The sequence below is a fragment of the Mizuhopecten yessoensis genome, unplaced genomic scaffold (genome assembly GCF_002113885.1).
Source record: "Mizuhopecten yessoensis strain PY_sf001 unplaced genomic scaffold, ASM211388v2 scaffold9085, whole genome shotgun sequence".
Classification (NCBI taxonomy): Eukaryota; Metazoa; Mollusca; class Bivalvia; order Pectinida; family Pectinidae; genus Mizuhopecten; species Mizuhopecten yessoensis.
In genome coordinates this window covers 319729-333640 of record NW_018407871.1, presented here as the reverse complement: position 1 = coordinate 333640, position 13912 = coordinate 319729, and the positions used below count along the sequence as shown (strand labels likewise).

General features: G+C 34.2%; 1 protein-coding gene across 1 annotated transcript; it reads left to right on the top strand.

Moving 5' to 3' along the window:
• Positions 1 to 549: 549 nt before the first annotated feature.
• Positions 550 to 11996, top strand: LOC110457308 (sodium-dependent multivitamin transporter-like). Its single transcript, XM_021508515.1, has 13 exons — positions 550 to 557; positions 2455 to 2535; positions 2890 to 2963; positions 3635 to 3772; positions 3955 to 4090; positions 4300 to 4388; positions 8065 to 8177; positions 8490 to 8560; positions 8819 to 8905; positions 9588 to 9829; positions 10086 to 10186; positions 11273 to 11391; positions 11814 to 11996. Exons 2-13 carry the CDS (start codon positions 2503 to 2505, stop codon positions 11883 to 11885), a joined length of 1275 nt encoding a protein of 424 aa, XP_021364190.1. The 5' UTR covers positions 550 to 557; positions 2455 to 2502; the 3' UTR covers positions 11886 to 11996.
• Positions 11997 to 13912: the final 1916 nt, after the last annotated feature.

The following is a 13912-nucleotide window of genomic DNA, read 5'->3' as shown; positions in this document are numbered from 1 at the left end:
ATACCATTATTGTAAGTACACCCCATCACCACAATGACGGTTATTTTTTTACTGTATACCATTATGGTAAATACCCCATTATCACATTAACGGTTATTGTTTTAGTGGTTACCATTATTGTAAGTACACCTCATCACCACATTAACGGTTATTGTTAATGTGATAATGGTATACACTTAAACAATAACCGTCAATACAATAATGGTAACCACTAAAACATTAACGGTTATTGTTTTACCGTATGCCGTTATTGTAAGTACACCCCATCATCACATTGACGGTTATTGTTGTAGTGTATACCATTATTAGTACACCCCATCACCCACCTGGCGGTTATTGGTTTACTGTATACCATTATGGTAAATGCCCCATTATCACATTAACAATAACCGTTAATGTGATAATGCTAAAACAATAACCGCCAATGTGGTGATGGGGGGGACTTACAATAATGGTATATACTATTCTTGGATTACTAAAAACAACTGACAGAGAGAGCAATACTGTGTTATCTGTCAGTTGTTTTTAGTAATCCAAGAATAGTATATACCATTATTGTATTATTGTAAGTACACCACATCACCACATTGACGGTTGTTGTTTAAGTGTATACGATTATTGTCAGTATAAACCATCACCACATTGAAGGTTATTGTTTTAGTGTATATACCATTATGGTAAACACCCCATTATCACATAACGGTTATTGTTTTATGGATACCATTATTGTCAGTATAATCCATCACCTCATTGACGGTTATTGTTTAAGTGTATACGATTATTGTCAGTATAAACCATCACCACATTGAAGGTTATTGTTTTAGTGAATATCATTATTGTAAGTACACCACATCACCACATTGACTGTTATTGTTTTAGTCTATACCATTATTGTATTGACGGTTATTGTTTAAGTGGATACCATTATTATAAGTACACCTCATCATCACATGGACGGTTATTGTTTTATGGATACCATTATTGGAAGTACACCCCATCACCCCATTGACGGTTATTGATTTAGTGTATATCATTATTGTAAGTACACCTCATCACCACATTAACGGTTGACCACATTGACGGTTGTTGTTTAAGTGTATACGATTATTGTCAGTATAATCCATCACCACATTGACGGTTGTTGTTTAAGTGTATACGATTATTGTCAGTATAAACCATCACCACATTGACGGGTATTGTTTAAGTGTATACCATTATTATAAGTACACCTCATCACCGCATTAACGGTTGTTGTTTTACTGTATACCGTTATTGTAAGTATAATCCATCACCTCATTGACGGTTATTGTTTAAGTGGATACCATTATTATAAGTACACCTCATCAACACATTGACGGTTCTTGTTTTAGTGGATACCATTATTGTCAGTATAATCCATCACCACATTGGCGGTTATTGTTTTAGTGTATGCCATTATTGTAAGTACACCACATCACCACATTGACGGGTATTGTTTAAGTGTATACCATTATGGTAAACACCCCATTATCACATTAACGGTTATTGTTTTATGGATACCATTATTGGAAGTACACCCCATCACCACATTGACGGTTATTTTTTTAGCGGATACCATTATTGTAAGTACACCCCATCACCACATTGACGTTAATTGTTTTAGTGTATACCATTATTGTAAGTACACCTCATCACCACATTGACGGTTATTGTTTAAGTGTATACCATTATTGTCAGTATAATCCATCACCACATTGACGGTTATTGTTTTAGTCTATACCATTATTGTAAGTACTCCCCATCACCACATTGACGTTAATTGTTTTAGTGTATACCATTATTGTAAGTACTCCTCATCACCACATTGACGGTTATTGTTTTAGTGTATACTATTATTGTAAGTACACCTCATCACCACATTGACGGTTATTTTTTTAGCGGATACCATTATTGTAAGTACACCCCATCACCACATTGACGGTTATTATTTTAGTGGATACCATTATTGTAAGTACACCCCATCAACACATTGACGGTTATTTTTTTAGTGCATACCATTATTGTAAGTACACCTCATCATCACATTGACGGTTATTGTTTTAGTGGATACCATTATTGTAAGTACCCCCCATCAACACATTGACGGTTATTATTTTAGTGGATACCATTATTGTAAGTACACCCCATCAAGACATTGACGGTTATTTTTTTAGTGCAAACCATTATTGTAAGTACACCTCATCATCACATTGACCGTTATTGTTTTAGTGTATACCATTATTGTAAGTACACCTCATCACCACATTGACGGTTGTTACTATTATTTTAACATTTTGTATCCATAGCAAATCAATTTTTAAATTTTGTAGACGCGTATTTGTAAAGTGTTGTAAATCCTTTCTTTTAGAATGAAGAACGCGTTGCTTCTTACAATAAATTGTGTATGCTATTCGATGTTTCCGGTCCTTTTTGTAGGGAGGATTCACAGCCGTGATATGGACAGATGTATTTCAATCGGTTCTTATGTTTAGTGGCACCTTCGCAATTCTTATTAAGGTAGTATAGACTCGAATAACTTTGCTGTTCTCTAAAAATAGAAATTATGAAATAAAACTGGGGTTTTTTCTTTTGCTTTTTAACAAAATCTAAACATTTGAATCTTACTCGTGCACGAAAAGATATTACGTTTAATCAAAATGTGCGACATGTGCTAATTTCGTAATGCAACAAAATTTCAAAGTGTATGACTTGCAAAACATAAACATTGATATAATTATTTAATTTTCTATCAAATTGTTTTTATTTTCTGAAGTTGAAAAGAACATAATTGTAAATTGATAAACCGACAATAACATATCCTGATATCAAACACATTTCTGCGAGTGTTTAACAATGATTCTTCTTAATAAGGGAACGATGGAAGTAGGTGGAGTTGCAAACACTTGGAGCATTGTGAAGGAGAAAGGACGGTCCAACTTGATAGAGTAAGTAACATGTGTTTATTCATTGTATCTACTATAGGCACAACTGTTGTCTTATTAGGTAAGAATTTTCCATATACAAGTATAAATTTAGATTTGGAAATGAGATTTAACAAAAAAATCAGGGTAAATGTTCCATAAATCTTGTAAAATCTAGTGTATCTATACCCTTATGACACGCTAGAATGAGCGTATATCCAGGGTGTTATTATGCAGTCGTTCCTTTTAAATGTCCCATTTGCATCTGTAATGGATCGTTCGGTTGAATCGAGTTTTATGATTTATTGGCGATACTATGATTTCAGCACCAATTTCAGCCGAATATATTAACCCCATTCTAGGTTATAAAATACGCACTCAAGTATGATTTAGGTCTGTTGTAAAGTAAATTGACAGACATATCATTTATTGTTAGGCAAACTCGCACATGAGGAACAACCCTTGTGGGGTATAACATGGTCGAGGGTGGGTGGTAAAGTGTCTGCTGAAGCATCCAAGATAATGGTTATTTTGTAAAACAAATTGTCGTAGGAGGCAATTACAAAAACAAAACACTGGTGTACCTCAATCGCACATAAGCATGTATAAGCCATGTGCCGTATGACCGCTAGTTTGTAAGATATTATATTTATTCGTCTTTACACAAATACGATATATTTATCTCTATATTGCAGCTTTAATCCCGACCCTACCATCCGTCAATCATTCTGGCGCCTATTTGTTTGGGGTTTGATCTACGGGTTCAAGCTGCAATTTACTCAGGCGTCTTTTCAGAGGATCAAGGCAACACCAACCGTGGCAAAAGCCAAACAGTAAAAGTTATATTTATTGCATGTTCTTCTTGAAAACAATAATCTTAAAAGGCAAAGAATATATTTTATTAAACATGTACAATAGTGTTTTCGTAAGAAATTTAAAAAAAGTTAAAAAAGATAAAATTTAGAATTTACAACTTTAAAAAAAAATGCAATAATGTACATATTATACATTTCAGGATGTACTTCATTGCTTGTTTTTTGTTCCTGTTGATATCGGGGCTGGCGGTGTTGGATGGAGCTGTTATGTTCGCCTACTATCATACAAAAGGGTGTGATCCGCTTTTAGCCAAACAAGTGAATAACCAAAATCAGGTGAAATAATTGATCATATACTTGTGAAATATTTAAAACGTTCTGCGACACAATTCGAACGTAACGTTGACATTCCTGTTTACTTTTCTGTAAAAAGGTACAAACATGCGTTCACTAAATTGCGTTTGGCTCTAAAAAAATAATATTTTCAAAACTAATTATTAAATATAAAACGTAATATAAAGTGCATATCAATATTATTATTTCAGTTAATGGCAAAAATGGTACGAGACATATTTCAAGATATCCCATGTCTCCCAGGGCTTTTCCTTGCGTCTCTGTTCAGTGCAGCACTTAGGTAAGAAATGAACATTATGACAATACGGGAGGGAGGAGGAGTGGCAACTGCTTGGCATCAGCTATATATAAGCTTTGTCGAATAGAATTACATTTCCCCATGGGTCTTTCAAAACACATGCAAAATGTCCTTCCTCGTATAAGAGGTTGCTAATGTTAACAATTTCTATTGCAGTATACATTGTTGTTCTGTACAGAGGTCCAATCGCCACATGCTACAGTGAAATTGTTTATTTTTTAATCAATTAACACTTTTTATTCCTTCTATTGCAATACGCACCGATTGCTGGGATGCCTCTTGTATGCCAAGGTTCAGCTGTGTGACAGCAAACTGCACAAAAAACAGCGTGCGCACATCGTAAATACATGGTGCACACACCGTCCGCACATCGTCCACACGGTGCGCACAACTGTGCGATTTAACAATCGTTCGCCCCATTGTGCGATTGTATAAAATTGGTCAATCAATATTACGGAATGAAAAAATAATCCAGAAGGCTTACGGAACACTATATATTATAAATTTCTCGTTATATTCATTAAGATTATGTTCAATTTAACATTGGGAGTTACACAATAGTACAGTGACTGTTAGACTGTCCAGAATGGTTTGGCTCCCAGGTAACAGAACAGGTAAATAACCATTTATTAGTGACCTGGGTTTTACCTGCCGCCCTGTGTCTGACATAGAGAGCCGATGTATGATACCTTATTACTGCTATGAAAACACAACTGGACGTTAAGTGTTTATTTGTATGCGTTTTAGTCTATAGCTCCCCTTCACCTGAATGTGCACACCTTGACGAGTTACGTAAGCCCCCGGGTGGGTAAAACTATGGTCCACGTACATATACAAGGTGGCCATGTTTACCTGTATATTGGAGCATGTCCATAGGTGTTATAGTTTTACATGTGTCGATTCGGGTAGTTAAAAAAAAATAAAAAAATACACCATTTCTAAATTTAAAAAAGATCAGCTCATATACTTAACTAGAAAAAAGATACATTCTTAAAAAATAAACATTATATGTTTAAACACTAAACCGTATTAATTGTAACGCCATTTTTCAATTTACACCAACCACGAATGTCATCGCACAACGTTCGTCCATCGTCCACACAATTGTGCGCAAGCAATAATATTTCAGATTTGTATCGTTAGCATATCGTGCACACATCGTGCACACATCGTGCACACATCGCACATCGTGTACCATTGTGCAATCCAACAACTGTATCTCGACAGCCCAAGCGTAAAAGCTGCCAGAGGGATCGAGTGATCCACTAACGTGGTTGTTATTATCTAGGCTATTACTGTGTTTGTTTTCACTAACGTGGTTGTTATTATCTAGGCTATGACTGTGCTTGTTTTCACTAACGTGGTTGTTATTATCTAGGCTATTGCTGTGCTTGTTTTCACTAACGTAGTTGTTATTATCTAGGCTATTACTGCGCTTGTTTTCACTAACGTGGTGTTGATTATCTAGGCTATTACTGTGCTTGGTTTCACTAACGTGGTTGTTATTTTCTAGGCTATTACTGTGCTTGGTTTCACTAACGTGGTTGTTATTTTCTAGGCTATTACTGTGCTTGGTTTCACTAACGTGGTTGTTATTTTCTAGGCTATTACTGTGCTTGTCTCCACTAACGTGGTTGTTATTATATAGGCTATTACTGTGCTTGTTTTCACTAACGTGGTTGTTATTATCTAGTCTATTACTGCGCTTGTTGCCACCAACGTGGTTGTTATTATCTAGGCTATTACTGTGCTTGTTTCCACTTACGTGGTTGTTATTATCTAGGCTATTACTGTGCTTGTTTCCACTAACGTGGTTGTTATTATCTAGGCTAGGAGACTTTGGCCGTGGTCCCAATCCCATACATTTGGTAGATTTGAATAGTGAACCGCTCTCGACAACAAAACGCCGATTAGAACTTAACAAAAAACATGACACTTTCATGAATGAAATTGCTTTACATGTACATTGTAAGTTGTTGTTACAGGGAATATACTAGAACGCTAACATTGCCATTCATGTTTATAGATAACACAGTATTGCTCTCTCTGTCAGTTGTTTTTAGTAATCCAAGAATAGTATTTGTAACATAAAGCTATATTACATGTTTCTTCTCTTCATCATCTGTGTTGAATACAAAATTCAAAATAAAGCCTGCCTTTCCAGAGATAACATGAGACATGAGCAAATGTTAATAATTTACAAAATTTAAATAAAAATTGATTATACTCATTTGAAATACATCCCGTATTGTATATTTCTATTTAAATCCCAACATTCTCGTTCTGAACTTTCGTTTCCAAATCCAACTAAAATAGGATCTGTCAACATGCATAGCCTTCGTAAATAAACGTGAAACAGACGCAAACGGTATAACGTAACACAATAAAAACATCATTTATGATATTAAACGGTAAAACGTAACACAATAAAAACATCATTTATGATATTTAACGGTATAACGTAACCCAATAAAAACATCATTTATGATATTAAACGGTAAAACGTAACACAATAAAAACATCATTTATGATATTAAACAGTATAACGTAACACAATAAAAACATCATTTATGATATTTAACGGTATAACGTAACCCAATAAAAACATCATTTATGATATTAAACGGTAAAACGTAACACAATAAAAACATCATTTATGATATTTAACGGTATAACGTAACACAATAAAAACATCATTTGTGATATTAAACGGTATAACGTAACACAATAAAAACACCATTTATGATATTAAGCGGTATAACGTAACACAATAAAAACATCATTTATGATATTAAACGGTAAAACGTAACACAATAAAAACATCATTTATGATATTTAACGGTATAACGTAACCCAATAAAAACATCATTTATGATATTAAACGGTAAAACGTAACACAATAGAAAAAATCATTTATGATATTAAACGGTATAACTTAACACAATAAAAACATCATTTATGATATTAAACAGTATAACGTAACACAATAAAAACATCATTTATGATATTTAACGGTATAACGTAACCCAATAAAAACATCATTTATGATATTAAACGGTATAACGTAACATAATAAAAACATCATTTATGATATTAAACGGTATAACGTAACATAATAAAAACATCATTTATGATATTAAACGGTATAACTTAACACAATAAAAACATCATTTATGATATTAAACAGTATAACGTAACACAATAAAAACATCATTTATGATATTTGACGGTATAACGTAACACAATAAAAACATCATTTGTGATATTAAACGGTATAACGTAACACAATAAAAACATCATTTACGATATTAAACGGTATAACGTAACACAATAAAAACACCATTTATGATATTAAGCGGTATAACGTAACACAATAAAAACATCATTTATGATATTAAACGGTAAAACGTAACACAATAAAAAAAATCATTTATGATATTAAACGGTATAACTTAACACAATAAAAACATCATTTATGATATTAAGCATCAACGTCAACAATCTCTTTTCCAATCTACTTTTCTTAGACTGACATTTTGTGTATTTAGATGCATTGATCCTTCTCCTCCAGTAAATCAAGTTTCACTTCCAGCTTTAGAGCATGACCTCTGTGTTAAGTAACGATATCAGCTACCTCTCGGTATTGTCTGTATTTCAGTACCATGTCGTCGGTGTTAAGTGCAATGTCAGCCATGTTTTGGGAGGATATCGTCAAACCGCACATGAAACCTATGTCTGAAAGAAAGGCCATGCGCATCACACAGTTATCAGGTAACCCTTTAACGATTTGACCGCAGATTCTTATAAAACATTCTTTAATGTTTTTTCATCCATTCTTGGTTTTTTTTCTCGATTCTCTTATTAATCACTGATGCTTTGAACGATCTCTCAAAAACATGATTTTGCTTCTTTGAACTGACAGCCTAAATATGCCAGATAAGTTATTTAGGGTATAGGTGATGAATGATTACTTCCTTATCATCAAAAGTTTACAATTTGCTTTTCTCTGAACGATTATGGAGATATGTAGATGTAATTGAATTTAATTTTATTGTGTATAATTTTCATCGTGTATAATTGCAGTATTTATTTTCGGAGGGCTGACTATAATTGTTACCTTTGCTATATCTGGTATAGATGGACCTATATCTCGGGTAAGTTTCACGTGTATGAATAACGTAATCAAACAATAACATGCTATGTATAAGAAAATATACCGTCATGGTGAACAACTTCATGCTATTTCTGTTAGTATACTTGAAATGGAAATACAGATTGAATATGATTGATAAACAGGCAAAACGTGTTTTTCATTCGTTATCCTTGTATCTTTGTTTTTCTACATATTAATATAATCAGTTTTTATATATGAATATTCTTTTTATAATTTTATGATATGCATTTTTTTAAAGATATGTGATATTACTGGAGCGTGCATTATCGGGGCATTGTACGGCATGATGTTACTTGGCTGGTTTGTACCGAGAGCAAACTCCTTGGTAAGTCTTCACTGCGTATCTGTATACACCATTAATCACGGAATAATCATTTACAATTGATGTAAGTGTAGCGTCGTAAAGTATTGAGGCTTGACGTCTTTGATGTAAGTGAAGCGTCGTAAAGTATTAAGGCTTGACGTCTTTGCTGTACGTGTAGCGTCGTAAAGTATTAAGGTTTGACGTCTTGCCGGATACTTTTATTGACAAAGTGCGACTTGAGATTTAAAATTCTGTCTACGTGGTTTATCTTAATTAACCAACTCAGAACAATATATTAAAGAAAATAAAGCAGCAGTCGCGAGGTATGTACTTGTACCTGTACAAACAGCGAATTCGATCATCGTTACTTTGAAGCTTTTCCCCTCGCCTCGAGTAACATGAGAAAACTGTTTGAGTAATACATTTTTGTGTGGAAAGGCCAGGAAACTTGTTTGCGCTGACGAAAAAACACTTTAGCATCGAAAAAATTAGGGGGAATCTATATTTATGTCAATAAAAACTTAATTTTTAGTATATTAATATTAGGATTGAACGATAGATTTCCAGGATTAGACATGCAAACATCAGGAAAGTAGCAGAATTCGCATAGTATTTTGCTGTGTCTTTTATGTTTATTTTTGGGTTGATGACTATATATTTGAGGTTTAATTTTGTTCAGACTTATGCTTGTTTGTTTTAATAGGGTGCATTAGTGGGAGGAATGGTCTCTTTCCTGTTTGTAGGATGGATATCGTTCGGGAAACTGGTTTCGTCAGGAGTACGTGTTGATGCAAAATTAGAACCGGCATCAACAGATAATTGCCCAGTGTTCAATGTTACCGGAATGACAAACGCAACGTTAATGGAATACACGTATTCAGAGGCCACCTGGAATAGTTCAAGTACGATAGCTGGTGCGACACAGACAGACATCGTTTCTGAACCGTAAGTTGACATAAACAAACACAATTTGTAGTTATATTCATTGAATACCAAATATGTCATGTTGTAATGTAGTGCTTAAGTTAACAATATATGGTGATTGTTATATTGTTGATGATAGAAATAAATCAACAAAATATCCAGAAGTAAGCTATTTGATACTCAATGTGCTCAATGAAAATATTATAGGTTTATCAAACACGTCAAATAATCAGAAAGTTCAAAACATACATAAAACAATTTTTTGATATATTGACAGACAAGGACTGGATATTCTTTACTCTCTGTCTTATAAATGGTTGATGCCGATTGGGTTTTCTTTGGTATTCATTGTTGGATCCATCATCAGTCGTTTCCAAGGTAAGAAAGTAGTATGTAATATGTTATGCAATATAGAAATCATCAATGGCACCCTTTGTGAGTGTTGCTCCAATCATATGATCACAATACAAAGAAAAGTCGCAAAATCCAGTAAAACAAATAACAGTAAAAAGAAAAAATGCATAATAAACAACATTTATAGAGTGACCCATAACAACATATGGTTGTTATGATAAGTTATAATTGTTTAACAAAAAAGGCCTACAATCACCATTAAGCAAGAAGCTTATGATCTCAATGTGCACATATATTTGCAAATAGCCTAAAATGCAGACGCGAAGAGGTGAGATTTTATGTCCTTCTTGAATTTGGCCAGGGTATTTGACTTTCTCATATCAGATGGTGGAGGCATGGTAGTCTAGTGTTAAGACGTCGGGCTCGTGACCGAGGGTTGCGGGCTCGAGTAACGGCACGGCTCTGTATTGTATCTTTGAGCAAGATAATTGACTTCTCTTGTTCCAGTCTACTTATCTGTAAATGAGTACGTGATTGGGCAGTGCTAGAATTGTTGAATGATAGCTGTTAGCGTCGGAATGGCAGATCCGGCTGTATGGTCCCCAGGGAGTTAAGAAAGATATTGGCTGGTTGTAAATGCCCTTTAACCTACGAACTAGGTTGTGATAAAGCGGTATATAAGAATCTCGAATTAACATTATTATTATTATGATAAGCTAATCCACAACGTGGCACAAGTTTCCATAGGTAACAGTACGAGAATTCGGGACACACATCAACGATTCTGTCTCCGACCGCAGTGATCGTGACGGCTGACACAGGGTAACAAGTGTATACCAAAAGTGTGTACTGCGACCTGTATCGTACTGGTAACCAGTACAATGAATATAGAACAGGTGGCACATGCTTTCTCTTTCGGGTACGAGTAACCAGGCGTGCTGCAGTGTTCTTGACCCTCTACAGACAACACAAACAGGGCTCAATAGTCGTTTTGATCAGATCAGGTATGGCTACAGCTACTTCTCGTTACCATTTTTGTATGATGTTTGTATATTGACAATTGATATAAAGATTTTGCGACAACATAAATCTTCCTTTTTACGTTAACAGCTCGAGAGCCTGTAGACCCATCTTTAATTATACCAGTGTGTGATTATCTATGTTGCTGTATTCCGGAAAGAATTAGGAGAAAAATCCGGTGTGGAGTCGAATATCCTGGAACGGATAAGGTACACCGTCAAAGGCAGTAAATAACTCTAAAAATATTATCATTATAACCAATTGTCCCCGCATTCCATTTTCTTCCCAGATTAAATATGTTCAGCAAATATGCATCTGGGTTAGATCTATTCTTCAACGCTTTTTAAGCTCGAACATCCTTAACACAAAATATGGTTAGAAATGGACCTGCTTATTACTTGAATATTAATAAGAATCGTTAGTAACAAACAAAACAGGAACCTAAGGAGGGTTATTAGGCAGAACACAACTTACAGCATTTTATGCAATAAGCGTGTTTGTATTTAATCTGTTTTCATCGATTTAATTGAAACATAAATTTTAAAATAAAAAAAGTTAATTGAAAACCAATTTACCAAAAATAATGTCAAATTGTTATCAAGTTGTTATAACATATCATTTTTGTTAACAGAAAATGGTCGAAGACGAAGCGGAATCAATGAAGGAACTTGTATCTGCTCAGAAAAATGTTCCGACGATTTAGGTGGTATTTGACAGTGCATTTACTACTTCTTATCCCCACCAAGCAGCTGTAAAGATAATTAACTAAGCCATATTTTTCAACTGTGAAATTTCAACTAACTTTGAAAAAAAACAAATTATCGACATCTTGACCAAATGCTTAACTATGATATTTGTACTAAATTGTTTATAAGATTATAAAGTTGTTCAGTGCGTCTTAGACAATTTATGACGTCATATTATTTTCATGATTTTCCTTTTGGCGCGCCCGGGCCCTTTCTCAGGAAACCTTTTTATGCTCGAACTCAGATAATGTGCTCAGGTACAACTTTTAATGGTTTAAATTAATATGAAAAAATCCATGATTTGGAGGAAGATTGAAGAGACATAAAGCTGAGTACCGGGCTTTTTTCTTTACACTTGAAATTTTGATCATTTTATGTGAATTTAAACGAGTAACAAGTTTTTTACTTTGAGCACAGAATCTATGATTGAGCATAAGAGTACTTCATGAATTGGGCTCCTAGTCTGGGTCATTTTTGATGAATTGTGATCTAGGTTTTTTTGCTATAGTACATATCTTCTCTGTTCATTGTGTTGATATTTCATTTCGACACCAAATTGCTACATTCAGTTGTTATAACGCTGCCACAAACAATGTATCAAATACCTCAATAAACACTATGGTCTTTCCTAATGGAACGTGACTATTAACCGTTTGTTATAGAATTATGTCAAAAAATAATGTTTACTTGTATATGTTTTAGATAAAACAAAAAATTCCCGTAGTCTTCCGTAAATACCATTGTTCGTGTACCTAACCTGATGTCGATGGCATGGTTAATTTGAAGCATACTTTAGATGGCAAAGGAAATTCAGAAAGCCTTTTGTAGATAAAATCGAACATATCTTTATACTGCAGTAAATAAAAACACAGCATAAACACCTTAGCTTTCTCCGAAATTCTCCGCTTTGCTTAAAACTCTAATATGATATATGGCGTATCCCAAGTCTGATGTAGAGTTTATATGTAGTCTTCCGAACCTGTTTTACGTAACATTGATACTCTCCCAGATATATGAGCTTACAATTGTGGTATTTGTAAATAGGATTGGTAGGATTTGCGGGTAAATCGAGATATGCATGTTTTTATATTTACAATCGTGTACACGTATCATTGCAATATATACTCGTTGCAATCCTGTAGAACAATATTTGTAAAGGAATTCAATAGGTGTATATTGTTTATTTTAATAAATTTATAAACATGATGTATTTTTCTGTTATTTTGTTGTCCTCCAATCATACAAAACGTTTAAAGCTGTTGAAATACTTGAAACAATATTTACATATTGGAGTCAAGAATGTTACTCGTTGGTCAACAGACACGTAATATACGTCTGACTTAAATTCTGTTCAATTGAGTCAAAAAAAAAAACTATGTCATGAAAAAGATTGACAATTACATAGCTCTCAGAACTTTTACACATTATTATTTTCTTTGAACACATTTCTTGCAAGTTGCTTTTGTTAAACACAACATGGCTGTTGAACAATGCAGAAAATCTTATCTCATGTCTTGTCCCATTCACCGCGATTGTCACGGCAAGATATTTTAATGCATACATTACTCAGTACCATAAAAAGTCCTTAGATGCTGATTTACTTTCCGTTTGTTTGACGCCTAAATTGAATAAGCGTCTTGATAGACAACGATTTATTGCAACGTCAAGCATTAGAACAGAAACAAACCTCAGTAATAGATGAATATCAAAAGTATTCTGATGGTACTGCTCATCCATGTAACACTGATGGTACTGCTCATCCATGTAACACTGATGGTACTGCTCATCCATGTAACACTGATGGTACTGCTCATCCATGTAACACTGATGGTACTGCTCATCCATGTAACACTGATGGTACTGCTCATCCATGTAACACTGATGGTACTGCTCATCCATGTAACACTGATGGTACTGCTCATCCATGTAACACTGATGGTACTGCTCATCCATGTAACACTGATGGTACTGCTCATCCATGTAA

What these genes read in the sequence shown, in the direction of transcription:
- LOC110457308 (XM_021508515.1), top strand. Translation starts at nt 2,503, where the DNA reads ATGTTTAGTGGCACCTTCGCAATTCTTATTAAG. An exon ending in CCTTCGCAATTCTTATTAAG is followed by an intron (nt 2,536 to 2,889) that starts GTAGTATAGACT and finishes CTTCTTAATAAG; the next exon opens with GGAACGATGGAAGTAGGTGG. An exon ending in TACCGAGAGCAAACTCCTTG is followed by an intron (nt 8,906 to 9,587) that starts GTAAGTCTTCAC and finishes TTGTTTTAATAG; the next exon opens with GGTGCATTAGTGGGAGGAAT.